The sequence below is a fragment of the Bufo bufo genome, chromosome 6 (genome assembly GCF_905171765.1).
Source record: "Bufo bufo chromosome 6, aBufBuf1.1, whole genome shotgun sequence".
Lineage (NCBI taxonomy): Eukaryota > Metazoa > Chordata > Amphibia > Anura > Bufonidae > Bufo > Bufo bufo.
Window position 1 is genome coordinate 18,085,216 of NC_053394.1, and position 14,431 is coordinate 18,099,646.

Here is a 14,431-nt window from a genome sequence, read left to right on the forward strand (position 1 = left end):
ACAAGGCAGACATAGCAGAGCTGGAGAGGGTCCAGAGGAGGGCAACTAAAGTAATAACTGGAATGGGGCAACTACAGTACCCTGAAAGATTATCAAAATTTGGGTTACAATAAAGGAATTCAGGAGGGGCCTGGATGTATTTCTGGAGTGTAATAATATTACAGGCTATAGCTACTAGAGAGGGGTCGTTGATCCAGGGAGTTATTCTGATTGCCTGATTGGAGTCGGGAAGGAATTTTTTATTCCCCTAAAGTGGGGAAAATTGGCTTCTACCTCACAGGTTTTTTTTTGCCTTCCTCTGGATCAACTTGCAGGATGACAGGCCGAACTGGATGGACAAATGTATTTTTTCGGCCTTATGTACTATGTTAATATGAATGTGCTAGTCTAATTTTATTTTAGTATACCAGAGCCTGCAGAGGGAGCACAAACTGGCCCCATATCTAAAGAAACTCCCCAACCGCAGAGACCGGCAGATGATGAGCTGCTACAGACTGAGCGCCCACAGCCTGCTCATTGAATCCGGGCGTCACCGACAGAGATACATGCCCAGGGAGAGCAGACTGTGCCAGCAGTGCGACCAGGAGGCCGTGGAGGATGAGGCTCATTTCCTGCTGCGGTGCCCCAAATACTCAGCAGTGAGGGAGACTGACTTCAGGAGACTGTCTGATCTCTGCCCAGACTTCACCTCCATGGAGGAGGAAGAGAGACTCTCCATACTGCTGGGGAAAGAGGAGAACACAGCGGCCACAGCAGCACAATATATTACTGCCTGCCATAGACTGAGAGGAGCCTGATATACCATGGACTCCTATATCCCCACCCTGTATATGTCCCTATGCTCATTCTCCACCCCTACCCAATTATTTACCAATTCCTTTGGCAATGCTAATATTTAGTCCTGCCAATAAGGACGAATTTGAATTTGATGGCTAGATAGATAGATAGATAGATATGAAATAGATAGATAGATAGATAGATAGATAGATAGATAGATAGATAGAAGATAAACATTATTTGGGGGTATTTTTGTACACATTATAAGGAGAATAATTACTACTGGGGGACTATGGGGAACATGATTATGGGCACAATAGGGGCATTTCTACTATTGAGAGTACTGTTAACACTATGTACTCTGGCAGAGAATTATTTTGGTTGCTGGAACTTTGGGGAGCATTATTACAGTGGGGGCACCCTGGAGTATCAGCTTAGGACAATTATTTTTGGGGGACGTTATGCTTACACTATTATTGTCAGGGGCACTATTTGCTGGGCGCAGTTATTTTTAGGGCACTGTGTGCCAATAATTATTGTAGGGCACTATCTGTGTGGTCCTAGTATTATCAGGGGGACTGTTTATGCAGTATAGTATTGGGGAGCACAGTGGGCACAGTACTGGGGTTGCAGGATGGCGTTTTCAGAAGGGTGGAGGATGTCTGTTAATAAACTGCAGAGAGAAGAGATGGCTGCAAGAAATCATCATGGCGGTCTGGTCTGAATGGAGAAGATAAGGGAAGAGAATGACTACATCAGAGGAGACATCACTGGATGTAAGAGGAATGTGGTGTATGCTTTGTAGCTCTGTATGTAATGTTTTCTAAGTACGTATGTCTTTAGCAGTAGGACGGGAGGTAAGGGGTTAGGTTAACAATTTGGCATGGGGGGGGGATTCCATTTTCACCTCAGGCAGCAGAAAGGATAGGTGCACCCCTGCCCCTTGCCATAAAGCACTGATGGACTGACCATGACCGCACTATTGAATTCTTGCTCCCTGCCAGTGCCATCCCTACACTATACACGCAGCATTTGGCACAGGCTGCCTAGAATGGATGGGCAGGTCCGCAGGGCATGCAACAGTCTTGAAAAAAGTGCAAATCTGTTGAGGACGCGCTATATGGAAGACAGCCTGGGCCAAGTGATTCCACAAATGCAGGTAAGCTGCCTGCAGAGCATGGAGCCTGTGTGCAGAGGGAAGCAGGGGTGGCCTGCAGTGTGAGCGGGGTATCCAGTTCCACATTGTGGTCCAGGCATCTGTCTGTCTGTCTGCATGTACTGTTCTGCCTGTGCTCGACATGTGTCCTGTATCTAGGTTTGCATGGGTTACTGACTATGTGGCTCGTCTGTGTTCTGGTACTTTGTGTCTGCACAGTGTCCATGTTGCAGATTAGTTTGGGTTCCTGTTTTGTTACGTGCTTGGACTGCTGCTGTCCTACACCAGCGTTTGTTGCCTTCCAGGTTTTGGCCAAGTGTACTGGGACCATCCCAGGAGGTAGTGGTCTGGTTGCTCCCCTGCAGCGAAGATCAGATCTCTGTATAGGTGTTAAAGGGTGAAAATCAGGGGAGCACCGGAATAATGCCCTTAGGGTTTGGCCCTAAGTCAAACCGGTCACTTGGCCCAGTGGTTCTTCATCTGCCAATGCTCCCTACCTGTTTGTCCAGGATTATGTCAGTTGTGTTTGGTGAGTACTTCTTAAGTATAGAGAATTCCTTGGTTCTCTGGTCTGTTTGTCTGTTTTCTGTACGCTCATGGTATGTTCTGGGGTTCTCTCGAACCCCTAGAACATAACAGAGTGATGATAATGTAAAGTGCTGCAGAATTTGTAGATGTGGAATTTTAAATAAGTATTAAAAATACTGTAGATACATGAGAAAGAGATATTTCAGAAGAAAACACAGCTCCAGGTTGATGGGTGCTATTGCTCCTGGACTCAAGGTCAATGCCCTGCTGAGTATGCCCTAGATAGACATGAGATAGATAGATAGAACCTAACCTAGATCTAACCACTAAAGTTGGTGTATAAAGGTGGACATTCACTTCGGGATACTCTGAGGTTTAATATACTTGGCATTTAATATAAAGTGACATCATCGGTCAGGAGAAATGATGTCATCTACTCAGTCCCGGGCTCCATATTCCCTTCTGATCATCCGCAATGACTTTACGTGTACACTACAATTTGGGCGCTAAGTATTCTGCTCTGATCCCATCACACAGGAAAAAGGTGACAGAACTGATGGAAGGCAGGCGATTAGCTGCAGTTCAGGTACACCTCAGATCTCAGAGGAGCGTCTGGAGGAGAAGGTGATGAATGGCACATCCTTCTCATCTCTATACTCCTCCGCCAGTTCTAAGACGTCCTTCGCACTCACATCTCCATCTACTTCAATTTAATAACTTCTTGAATCTGAATCTGTAACTTGTAAAGTTCACACTCAGCAGATTCCAATCAAAACCCTTCACTTTGGTCTTCAGTATTTTTTGGAAATGTGTAGAACCCTCATGATGGCGAAAGAGCTGATGGGGCTACTGCTCCACTATACTTTGGGGTCACACCCAATGACATAGAAACATAGAATGTGTTGGCAGATAAGAACCATTTGGCCCATCTAGTCTGCCCAATATACTGAATACTATGGATAGCCCCCGGCCCTTATCTTATATGAAGGATGGCCTTATGCCTATCCCATGCATGCTTAAACCCCTTCACTGTATTTGCAGCTACCACTTCTGCAGGAAGGCTATTCCATGCATCCACTACTCTCTCAGTAAAGTAATACTTCCTGATATTACTTTAAAACTATGTCCTCTTGTAGCAGTTTTTCTTCTTTTAAATCTTCTCTCCTCTTTTACCGAGTTGATTCCCTTTATGTATTTAGCAGTTTCTCTCATCTCCCCTCTGTCTCGTCTTTCTTCCAAGCTATACATGTTAAGGTCCTTTAATCTTTCCTGGTAAGTTTTATCCTGCAATCCATGGACCAGTTTAGTAGCTCTTCTCTGAACTCTCTCCAAAGTATCAATATCCTTCTGGAGATATGGTCTCCAGTACTGCGCACAATACTCCAGATGAGGTCTCCCTAGTGCTCTGTACAGCGGCATAAGCACCTCCCTCTGTCTACTGGTAATGCCTCTCCCTATACACCCCAGCATTCTGCTAGCATCTCCTGCTGCTCTATGACATTGTCTGCCTACCTTTAAGTCTTCTGAAATAATGACCCCTAAATCCCTTTCCTCAGATACTGAGGTTAGGACTGTATCACTGATTTTATATTCTGCTCTTGGGTTTTTACCCCCCAGGTGCATTATTTTGCACTTATCAACATTACATTTTAGTTGCCAGATTTTTGACCATTCCTCTAGTTTTCCTAAATCCTTTTCCACTTGGTGTATCCCTCCAGGAACATCAACCCTGTTACAAATCTTTGTGTCATCCTAAAGATACAGTATTTTTATGGTAACCCCTAGACCAGACTGTCCAATTGTGCTGTCTTCTCCATGCCTGGCCTGTCTGAGCCTTTGGGACAAGAAGCAATGGAGTCCCCTGGCAGCTGCTCACTTCTCTCCCTCTACATTAGTCAAGCCAAACAAGCGTGTTAACTACCAAATTGGTATCAGCTATACTATGTCCATGGCTTACTGTAAAATGTTCTTATTATTAGATCAGACTCAATCTAGAAGGTGCAGAGAAAGCAGCCATACCCAGGACCCGGTGCCCGAGGGTCCCAAATGTCACCATGCCACACCTCAAGACCCCAATATTCTAAATGGCACCATCTGCAGATTTTGCATTGGAGTCTAGGAGTTATATCTCTGTTTTTCTCTAATTGTGACCATATGTGTAAAATCACAGTGAAAATCTTGAGAAAAATTGACGTATACAGTAGTGACTAGGTGGAGAGATGTGTGGACAAGTCCTAAGGCTGGTTTTAGACCTACTGCTGTAGTGTAGCATCTGTATTTGAGCCGCGAGAGCTGCAGCCGCCGGCGTTCTACAGAATGCAACTTAGATCCCCATAGGGTTGTATGATGATCCAAGTTTGGTTCAGTAGAGCTGAGACAAGGTGTCGGTCTACACACACAATACTGAGGTTAACATGCAACTGGACTACAGAAATTTGTAACCAGCTGTAGCTTGTTCCAGAAGATTCTCACGTCTATTGCAAGAGGAAGAAAAGTTCCCTCAATAGGGAGCCAATGAAGGTTACCATACACATAATGATAATTTCCAAAAACTCCTATATATTGTCCTATGTATTTGCATGTATATTGTCAGATGCATCATTGTCATGTGTATAGTTCTGTACATTGTTCTGTGTATTGTCCTGTTCATTGTCTTGTGTACTATCCTGTATATTATCCTGTGCACAGTCCTGTGCTATCCTGTGCATGGTCCTGTGCATTGTCCTGTGCATGGCCCTGTGTATTATCATGTGCATTGTCCTATTTACTGTCCTGTGCATGGTCCTATGTGTTGTATTGTGCATAGTTCTGTGCATTGCCCTATTTATGGTCCTGTGCATGGTCCCATGAGTTGTACTGAGTATCATTCTGTGCATTGCATTGTGCATTGTCCTGTGTCTTATCCTGTTTATAGTTACATTGTGCATTCTCCTGGGTGTTGTCCTGTATATTGCCCTTTTTATTGTACTATTCAGTGTTCTGTGTATTGTGCTGTTTATTGTTTTGTGCATTTTTTGTGCATTGTCCTCTTTGTTATCCTATATAATGTCCTGTGCATAGTCCTTTATATTGTTCTGTGTACTGTCCAATCTACTGTCCGGTAAATTGCACTTTTTATTGTTCTGTGCCTTGTTCTGTTTATTGTCTTTTGCATTGCCCTGTTTGCAGTTCTGTGCATTATCCTGTTTGTTATTCTATGTATTGTCCTGTGCCTTGTCCTGGGCATTGCCCTGTTGTTATCCTGTGTATTGTCCTGTGCACTTCTCTATGAATCGCACTGTTTGCAGTTCTGTGCATTGTCCTGTTTATTGTCCTGTGCCTTGTCCTGGGCATTGCCCTGTTGTTATCCTGTTTATTGTCCTGTGCACTGCTCTATGAATCGCACTGTTTGCAGTTCTGTGCATTGTCCTGTTTATTGTCCTGTGCCTTGTCCTGGGCATTGCCCTGTTGTTATCCTGTGTATTGTCCTGTGCACTGCTCTATGAATCGCACTGTTTGCAGTTCTGTGCATTGTCCTGTTTATTGTCCTGTGCCTTGTCCTGGGCATTGCCCTGTGCCTTGTCCTGGGCATTGCCCTGTTGTTATCCTGTGTATTGTCCTGTGCACTGCTCTATGAATCGCACTGTTTGCAGTTCTGTGCATTGTCCTGTTTATTGTCCTGTGCCTTGTCCTGGGCATTGCCCTGTTGTTATCCTGTGTATTGTCCTGTGCACTGCTCTATGAATCGCACTGTTTGCAGTTCTGTGCATTGTCCTGTTGGTTATCCTATGTATCGTCCTGTGTATTGTCCTGTGCCTTGTCCTGGGCATTGCCATGTTGTTATCCTGTGTATTGTCCTGTGCACTACCTTGCTGCTGGTCTTGTTGAAGGAATATTGGAGCCATGTGTGTAATATTCTGTCCATTCTAAGTGACATTGCATCAACCCTCTATTATCATCTCAGGACATCTGTAATATAAGCCGTTACCTTCTTCTTGTTGGTGGGGCTCACATAGAGATAGCTGAGGACGGTTTTCAGCCCCACCTTTTCATTAAACTTTTCATACGTTGTTCCATAATCTGTTGACCTGGAAAATAGAAACATTTCTGTTAAGGGGGTGAGAAATTATAGTAATAAACTTGTATCTTCATCTACATACAGGGAGAGGTTTACACTAGTGTCACAGAATATAAAACCTATGCTATATACACCAAATAGCCATAAGATTACATATTAACACTTCTTTTATCTATCTAACTATCTAAAGCAAAAATTGGGCAGCACTCATCCAACTTGAACAAAAAAGGGAGCACGCCAAAAGAGACTAGGCTATTGCCCAATACACAAAGTAGCAAAAAGGCAGCACTCCAAAATCAGTAAAAAATAAAGAAAATGCTTTTATTCACCCATGTGGATACACAATGTTTCGGCTCAACACTAGAGCCTTTCTCAAGCCTTGAGAAAGGCTCGAGTGTTGAGCCGAAACGTCGCTACACCACATTGGTGAATAAAAGCATTTTCTTCATTTTTTTACTGATTTTGGAGTGCTGCCTTTTTGATACTTTGTGTATCTGTTTATCTATCTATCTACTTCATCTATCTTTCTGTCTGTCTGTTTATCTATCTATCTCATATTTATTTTATCTTTCTTTCTATCTGTCTTATATCCATATATCTATATATCTGATTATCTATATCCTATATATCTCGTTATTTATATATCTCTCTATCTATCTTTTATCTATTTATATAGATAAATATGCGTATAATGTCATATCCTATCTAGGCTTCCAGCCTCTGCTCATCCTGTCCCAGTCAACACAGTGAAGCTGACAGGTGGGATAAGTCTGAGTCAATTGTAATCACCCTAATAGACAGTCTGCAAGCAGGAATATTTCAAGATGTCTTTTATGTGGATAGCAGCATAAAAAATAAGAAAAGCACCACCAAGAAAACTAAAATATATGAAATACCTTGATTACACAGCACAACATTTTCTTATAAAATATCTCAATTAAAATGACTGGAAAGAAACTGATGCCGACAATTTTACAGTTGGAATCCCACCCCCATATAGATAGCAGGGCTCCTTCATTGCAGTCCCGTCACAGACCGGCCACGTGGGAATGAGCTGTTCCACCAGACGTTGCTCCTTATTGTGCTGATCTGGGAGGATCCCATGAACGGTAATCCCTATCCATGGAGTATCTCAGCATAAAAAAGTCAAAAATAGTTTGGTCCCATAAAGGGGTTAAATGTACTTTTGTCATTTGTGTAATAAGACGCTATAATAAAAGCTGATGTCCAGAGTATGAAGCTGCGCACCCCTCTTCCCCCTCTCACTTCTCTACCCACAAAGGAAGGCACTTTTTAAGCTTTTCTTATCTGATGGTATTGTGTTTAAAGAAATGAATCTCCTGTTAGTTCTGTCTCAGTCACGAATTCAATGTGGCCCTGGGGGGGCGACTGACACATTAATAGGAAAACCGCGGCCTGACTTTCATGCGATAAGAAGAGAGTAAGAACCGACCGTCACTTCTGTTAGTCTTCACTTATCTGATTTCCTCGGCTTCCGGGAAGACATCTTGGGAATTATTAATCAAAGGCATTTGTTGCACGTCTGAGAATGTTACTTAAGATTACACCGGCTACAAACATACTGGTGAAGCTGAGAGGATGTGGGGGGGGGGGATGGGGCGTGCGACTCGGAGGAAGGGAATCGAGGGAATATTATTTGTTTTGATCCTATTTCATCTTAAAGGCTTAAGATTAAGTGAAATGGCGAAACCTCCAGAATACGTAGGAGACGCCAGGGGCTGTATTTATGGCAGATATACCCTTGTAATACCATAGCCTGGCATATCTGCCATGTACAGTGCAGTAAAATTACACTTTCCCATCATCCACCTATTAGCTAAATGCCTTCTCACATTTGCAAGCTTTTACAGCCAATGAGACGCGATTGAAGCGAATGTCTGAGGCGAACGTACTGCGAGTGTATGAAATATTCATAGACTTCTTTATTTCCAGGATGAAGAAATCATGTAAATATGTCACCCGTCAGCAAAAATAATAATAAAATAGAATATCGTCTGAAATAAAAAAAAAAGGAAGAATTTGAGTCAACGCCTGATGACAAAGGAGAAATCAGAGAAGCTTCAGAAGAGAAAACACAAAGATTGCGGCAGCTGCAGAAACAATGAATGTGTGGGGCCGGGGTGATACATTGTAATACAATACAACTGTCAAGCACCTATTAGGGAGGGGCATAGGACAAACCACACCTCCTACTTAAAGGGCATCCGTCAGCAGATCTGTACCTGTGACACTGGCTGACGTGTTACATGTGCACTTAGCAGCTGACGACATCTGTGTTGGTCCCATGTTCATATGTGCCCGCATTGCTGAGAAAAATGAAGTTTTTATATATGCAAATGAGCCTCTAGGAGCAATGGGGGCGTTTCCGTTACACTTAGAGACTCAGCTCCCTCTGAAACTGTTGCACCCTCTCCACTTTGATTGACAAGGACAAGCAGAGAAAACATCATAACGTCTGCCTGGTCCTGTCAATCAAGTGGAGAGGGCGTGGCAGTTGCAGAGAGAGCTGAGCTTCTAGGTGTAACGACAACGCCCCCGTTGCTCCTAGAGGCTCATTTGCATATATTAAAACATCATTTTTCTCAGCAATGAGGACACATATGAACATGGGACCAACTTAGATGCCGTCAGCTGCCAAGCGCACATGTAACAGGTCAGCCACTGTCATAGGGACAAAACTGCTGACAGATGCCCTTTAAGATGAATGAAATATACTCTCCTATTGAGTTGAACCATGTCCTCTTCTCCCTTCACACCCGGAGCTGGTGCTGACAGTCACACCCCTTAAACTGAATGTCCACCCCTGAGCAATTTTTTCTTAATTAGGAATGCAATTGTCCGAAATGCCGCGATGATCAACTTCTTTACATATCTTGATAGTGGTCAAAGAATATATATTTTTTTTTTCCAGACATAAATCCCCCCGACACAGATCTAAAATACAAATAGTGGAAAACAAAGATCTTCCTGGATACTTTTCAGCAGTGAGTGCAATAAACAAAGAGGAAGAGGTAGAGAGGAAGCTCCCCCTACTGTTGTCTGCAAGCAAGTGCAATATTATGACATTATGGCTATGAAGGTGATTTGGAGCTCTGGATGAGAAAAAAATCAGGACCCCTACTAAAACCCACACCAGCGGATTTCCTTAAAAAATAGCAAAAGCTTCATCAGCTTCAGGTCACTTACTATTTTGTTGGAAATCAAGGTGTCTCTGTCCTAAGTGGTTAGAAAACCACTGGATGAAACCAAATACAATTGGATTATTTTTGGACTTAATAATATAGAAACTTACACCAACAGCTCAGAACGGAAGATGTCATGTACTCCCCAGCCCCCACTCCAGCATTGTCTGTTTTTCCATCCAGCTGGTAAGGATGCCAGGTATTTCAACTCACCCTGCCAATCAGGCAGAAGCATGGCAATATACTGGCGTTGGTGCCACTTACAGAGTAGATGTTTTATTCCCTGGTTTGCTGCATGTATTGTCTTTTTGGATCAAGTAAAGATCCTGTCACCCTGGATTATTTATTAAAATCTATTCCACTACATTTCTTAACACCTGCCAATAATTTTGATGGCAAGAATGAATTCATAATTGATGTACATAGTTCACTGCTTGTTTTATATTTCATTAAGTTTTCTTTTTGGCATATAATAAATAATCCAGGGGAACACAATCTTCACTTAAACCGTCTTCTTATATAAACATGAATTCAAACCTGAACTTTAACCTGAACTTCAACTTGAACCTAGACTTCAAATTGAACCTGAACTTAAAGCTGTTCCTGGTCTCTTGGACTCTCCACTGTACCATATTCTGATCCTGCCAGATCTCTGTTACCCAACTACGCATTCATCAGAGTACACATATCCAATCCTAAATTACCTCTATTACTCACTATTGGCCTGCCAAGCTTTGTAATAGAGCCCCGCTCTCTCTATTCTATCCAACCCCTCATACATTTGTAGTGACTTTTCTCTACATTTCCAATTATTCCCACTGTGTCTGATTCACGTCTTCATGTCTACTAGTCATTTTTAAGGGGGAATCACAATGGGCACTAAGTCCTGGGGTCAGATGAAAACTTGGACCCTAACATACTTTGTGGGAAGGGGTTGTTTTAGTGAATAATGCTCTCCCCTTAATTCTGTCCCTGGGTATCACCCTTACAGAAGAGGAAGCAATTGTAGCTGCAGTGGGCCCCTTAAAGATAGGAGGCCAAGCAAAATTTTATCTCCATCTTCTTCTGTGTTGGTTGTTGAGAACCTATGTGACATTAGCTATAAAGTACCTTTAAAATTGTCTGTAGGTTCTAGTAAAGGTGTTCAGCCCAAAAAATGTCAAACTGCCACAGTGGTGTACAGGTATTAACATTCACCAGCAGGGGGCCACACTTAATCACTGCTAGCGGTCCATCTATCTTCTTGCTACGCCATTACAGATTGTTTTGTCCTCTCATTCATATAAATCACAGTCAACATCATTCTCAGTATTATTTTTTATCTTTAACCTATAAATTGATTCGATATAAAAATCCTACATGAATTATAAAGATGTTTTTCTTCCATTTCACCTTAAAAAGGTAACTGCATTTAAAGATTGTTTTGATTTTCCTCTGCTCCGAGAACGGCATCAGGAGGTTTATAAAGATTTCCGCTCTCCATCTCATTGCATTTGCTGAAGGTTAAATTGCAGACAATCAGGAGCTGTTTGTAGTCACTCGGTACATAATAAACATTGTTTAGATTTGTTCCTTCTGCAATCATTTAGAAGGGAAAACTTGTTTCAGCAAAACAAACAGACATCTTGAAATTAAAAATAAAGACAACAGATCAGTGGGAATCGCAGCGGGAATAATGGAGCCGATCAATGGAGAAACCTGGAGATATTCATGGACTTAAAGGAGAAAAATGATCTATACTTATGACAAGTGGAGGGCGCCGTGCCAAGCAGGATGCAGGGAATCAAATACCACCACAAATCACATTATCTAGTACTTTTCTTAAAACTGTCGATGCATCTGAACGTGCCTAAAAACCAAATATACACAGTGCTAATGTATGTGGATGTGTAGCCTAGGAAATCAGATGAAGTCTCAATCCTGGATAATTAACATATGACACGACTCAAACTACAATAGTGTAACATTTACAAAAAAGGATGCTAAATAAAAGACTCCAATAAGCATAAAAAACGACAACATTGCCCCTTATGTACAAGAATATTACCACTAGTGTTGAGGGAATCGCCACAAATCAGAATTTCCTTGCGATTCATGGTAATAAATCATGGCGGCTACATGTGTTACAAAGTGATTGCGCCATTCCCCATCATTAAACCCCTCAGGTTCCACATTTATCGCTAACTGCGGCATCTGAGATGAAACATAAGGGCTTTTAGGGGTTAAAAAAAATAATAATACTCACCTCATCCGTCTGAGCACGAGGGGGCCACCATGGCCATCTTGATTGAAGATCTCGTGTGGTGCATGATGAGGTCATTACACTGGCTGGCGTGGTGACGTCATATGTCATCGTGATTGAGATTTTGCATGGGATCTTCAATCAAGATGGCCGTGGCGGCATCTTCATGCTCAAACAAATGAGGAGAGTATGCTTTGGAGTTTTTTTACGCAATTTCAGGGAAAATGTAAAAGTTACCATGAAACACAATGAAATTCGGCTTTGCGGCGAAAATAATTTATCCTGAAATTCGGATTGAAGTCCACTTTGGATACTTTGATTCGCTCAACACTAGTCACATCCCTATAAATGCCTCGTCCCATGCGGTCTCCTCCATTTCACTGTAAGCTGGGCAGATGGAGACACGTGACAATCGCTCATGCTCTAGGGACAGTGTAGCTGAAAATAAAAATTTAAAAAAATACTGGAGAGGGAGAGTGCAGGAAAAGTGCAGGGAGATTGTAGGGAGGGTATTTTGAGACTGTATGGAGAGCATAGGGAGACTGCAGGTTGAGTGTAATCACCGCGTTTATCTGCTGCCACATTCATAGTTAATCTGTTACATTACTGATTAGTTACTGTACACTATGGCCAATAGACAGGTGCCTTGGCCCTCAAATTGAACAAGCAGTGGCAAAAATGTTGCTGTAGCAGGAACAAGTTGTAGCAGAAGAAGGGGGGGTGGTAACAGCAGCCGCAGCAACAGGCCAGAGCTGCCACTGTCATCCAACGGTCGTGCTTTGACCAACAATCCAGCTGTACTCGAATGATTGACTCGCTCTTCAACATTATCTCAAGTGACAACAGATACACCCAGCCAGGAGTCGGTGGGTTCGGCTTAGTTGGTATGGCCCAGGAACTGCCTCTGTGCCCTCACCTGTCCTGAACCTGCCGCTAGCTTTTGCTGCTCCTTCTGCAAGGTAAGTAATGTTAGCCGCCGGAACTGCTCCACTTTTCAGCAGGGATGAGCTTTGTGAGGACAGTCAGCAGTTAGACTTGAAGCACAGGTCCGCTGTGGGCTCTTGTAGGCGTGCTACTACCGGTGATGACAGTTGGGTGGGAGCCCATGTTGCTCAAGGTCATGGATGTTAGTAACAGACAGGTGAGGGTGACACAAGTGACAACCAAACAGATGTAGATGATGATGTAACCAATTTTGTGTGCTAGTGAAGAGAGGGGATCATCATTATCATCAGGGGATGAGGGTGGCAGTGTGGCCATGGCCATGAGACAGCAGGGTGGAAGTGTGCCTGTGAGACAACAGGGTGAAAGCGTGCATGTGAGACACCAGGGTGGAAGCAGTGCGAGATCTGCAGCCAAACTTGGGAGGGGTAGACCGTCTGCTACTCGGGAGACTACCTGTGAGGAACACACTAGTAGTGTGCGGGTTCATAAAAGCAGCGGCAGGCAGGCATCACGCAGTAGTGAAGGGAAAATGCCATACTCAGCAGTGTGGGAATTTTTCACCAAGTCACTAATGTTGGCACGACGCCCCTGCTGCAACATATGGAGTGTCACCATAAAGTGGTGTGGGAAAACCATGCCATTTAGTGTTACAGCCTGATGCAGCAATCACTGCATCTCCCACTGGTCCATAGCCCCTCTCCAGCAGTTAGGGCTCATCAGCGTCAGCAGAAGGAAGCTGTTGTTGCTTCTCATTGAATTCAATGTTGTCTATTGCTCCTGATGCTCCTCCTTCTCCTCGTCACTTATTTCAACAGCAATTGATCACCAAGGTGATTGTAAAAAGACAACCATGTGCGTTCACTCATACAACAGCACAGAAGATGAAAGTGCTCCTGGCCAAGTTACTGGTACTTCGGTCCCTCTCTTTCCATGTAGTTGACTATGGAAGTAGTATGTACTGTAGTAGAATATGGAAATCATTCTCTTTTTATGCACCCCTTAAGGGGGCCAGGTCTCAATGATGACCATCCTCATCTTTTGCTGGCTTTACTTCTTCCAAATCATCCTTTGCGGTCTCCATGTCCAAGAAAAGTCAGCAAGATGCAGAGAGAGGAGGAGCAGGATATTCCTGATGACATATCATCGGCATTAGGTGATGTGTAAAAGGAGGAAAAGCATATGGTAGAAGAATGGTTCTTCGACCTGTACGGCAGGAGAGCTGTTGGGGTTGGAGAAGTGGGTTTGCAACTGGGGGACGGGGCTTTTTTATTGTGTCCATTACCTTTTTATCTCCTCTTTTAACAGTTCATGGTTCCAACTGCCAGTCACCTGCTGCACCACAAGGTCCTCTTCATATGTAGTTTCAGGATTCAAGGGTTAAAGGTAAGTATAACTTAAATTTTTGGGTAAAAAAAATAAAATAAATAAATAAATATATATTTATAGTGGTCAACTATTGGCCCCATGTGGCCCCTTTATGTAATTCTCATACAAAAGGGACATTTTCAGGAGATTGTAGCCAC

The 14,431-nt window shown here is 43.1% G+C and overlaps 1 protein-coding gene across 1 annotated transcript in view; it reads right to left on the reverse strand.

Moving 5' to 3' along the window:
* Window positions 1–14,431, reverse strand: part of SORCS3 (sortilin related VPS10 domain containing receptor 3) — a 643,612-nt gene that overhangs the window by 396,983 nt on the left and 232,198 nt on the right. Inside the window, exon 3 of the mRNA XM_040438225.1 lies at window positions 6,429–6,528. Coding sequence (XP_040294159.1) covers window positions 6,429–6,528 — 100 coding nt within the window. The remainder of the gene's footprint in view (window positions 1–6,428; window positions 6,529–14,431) is intronic.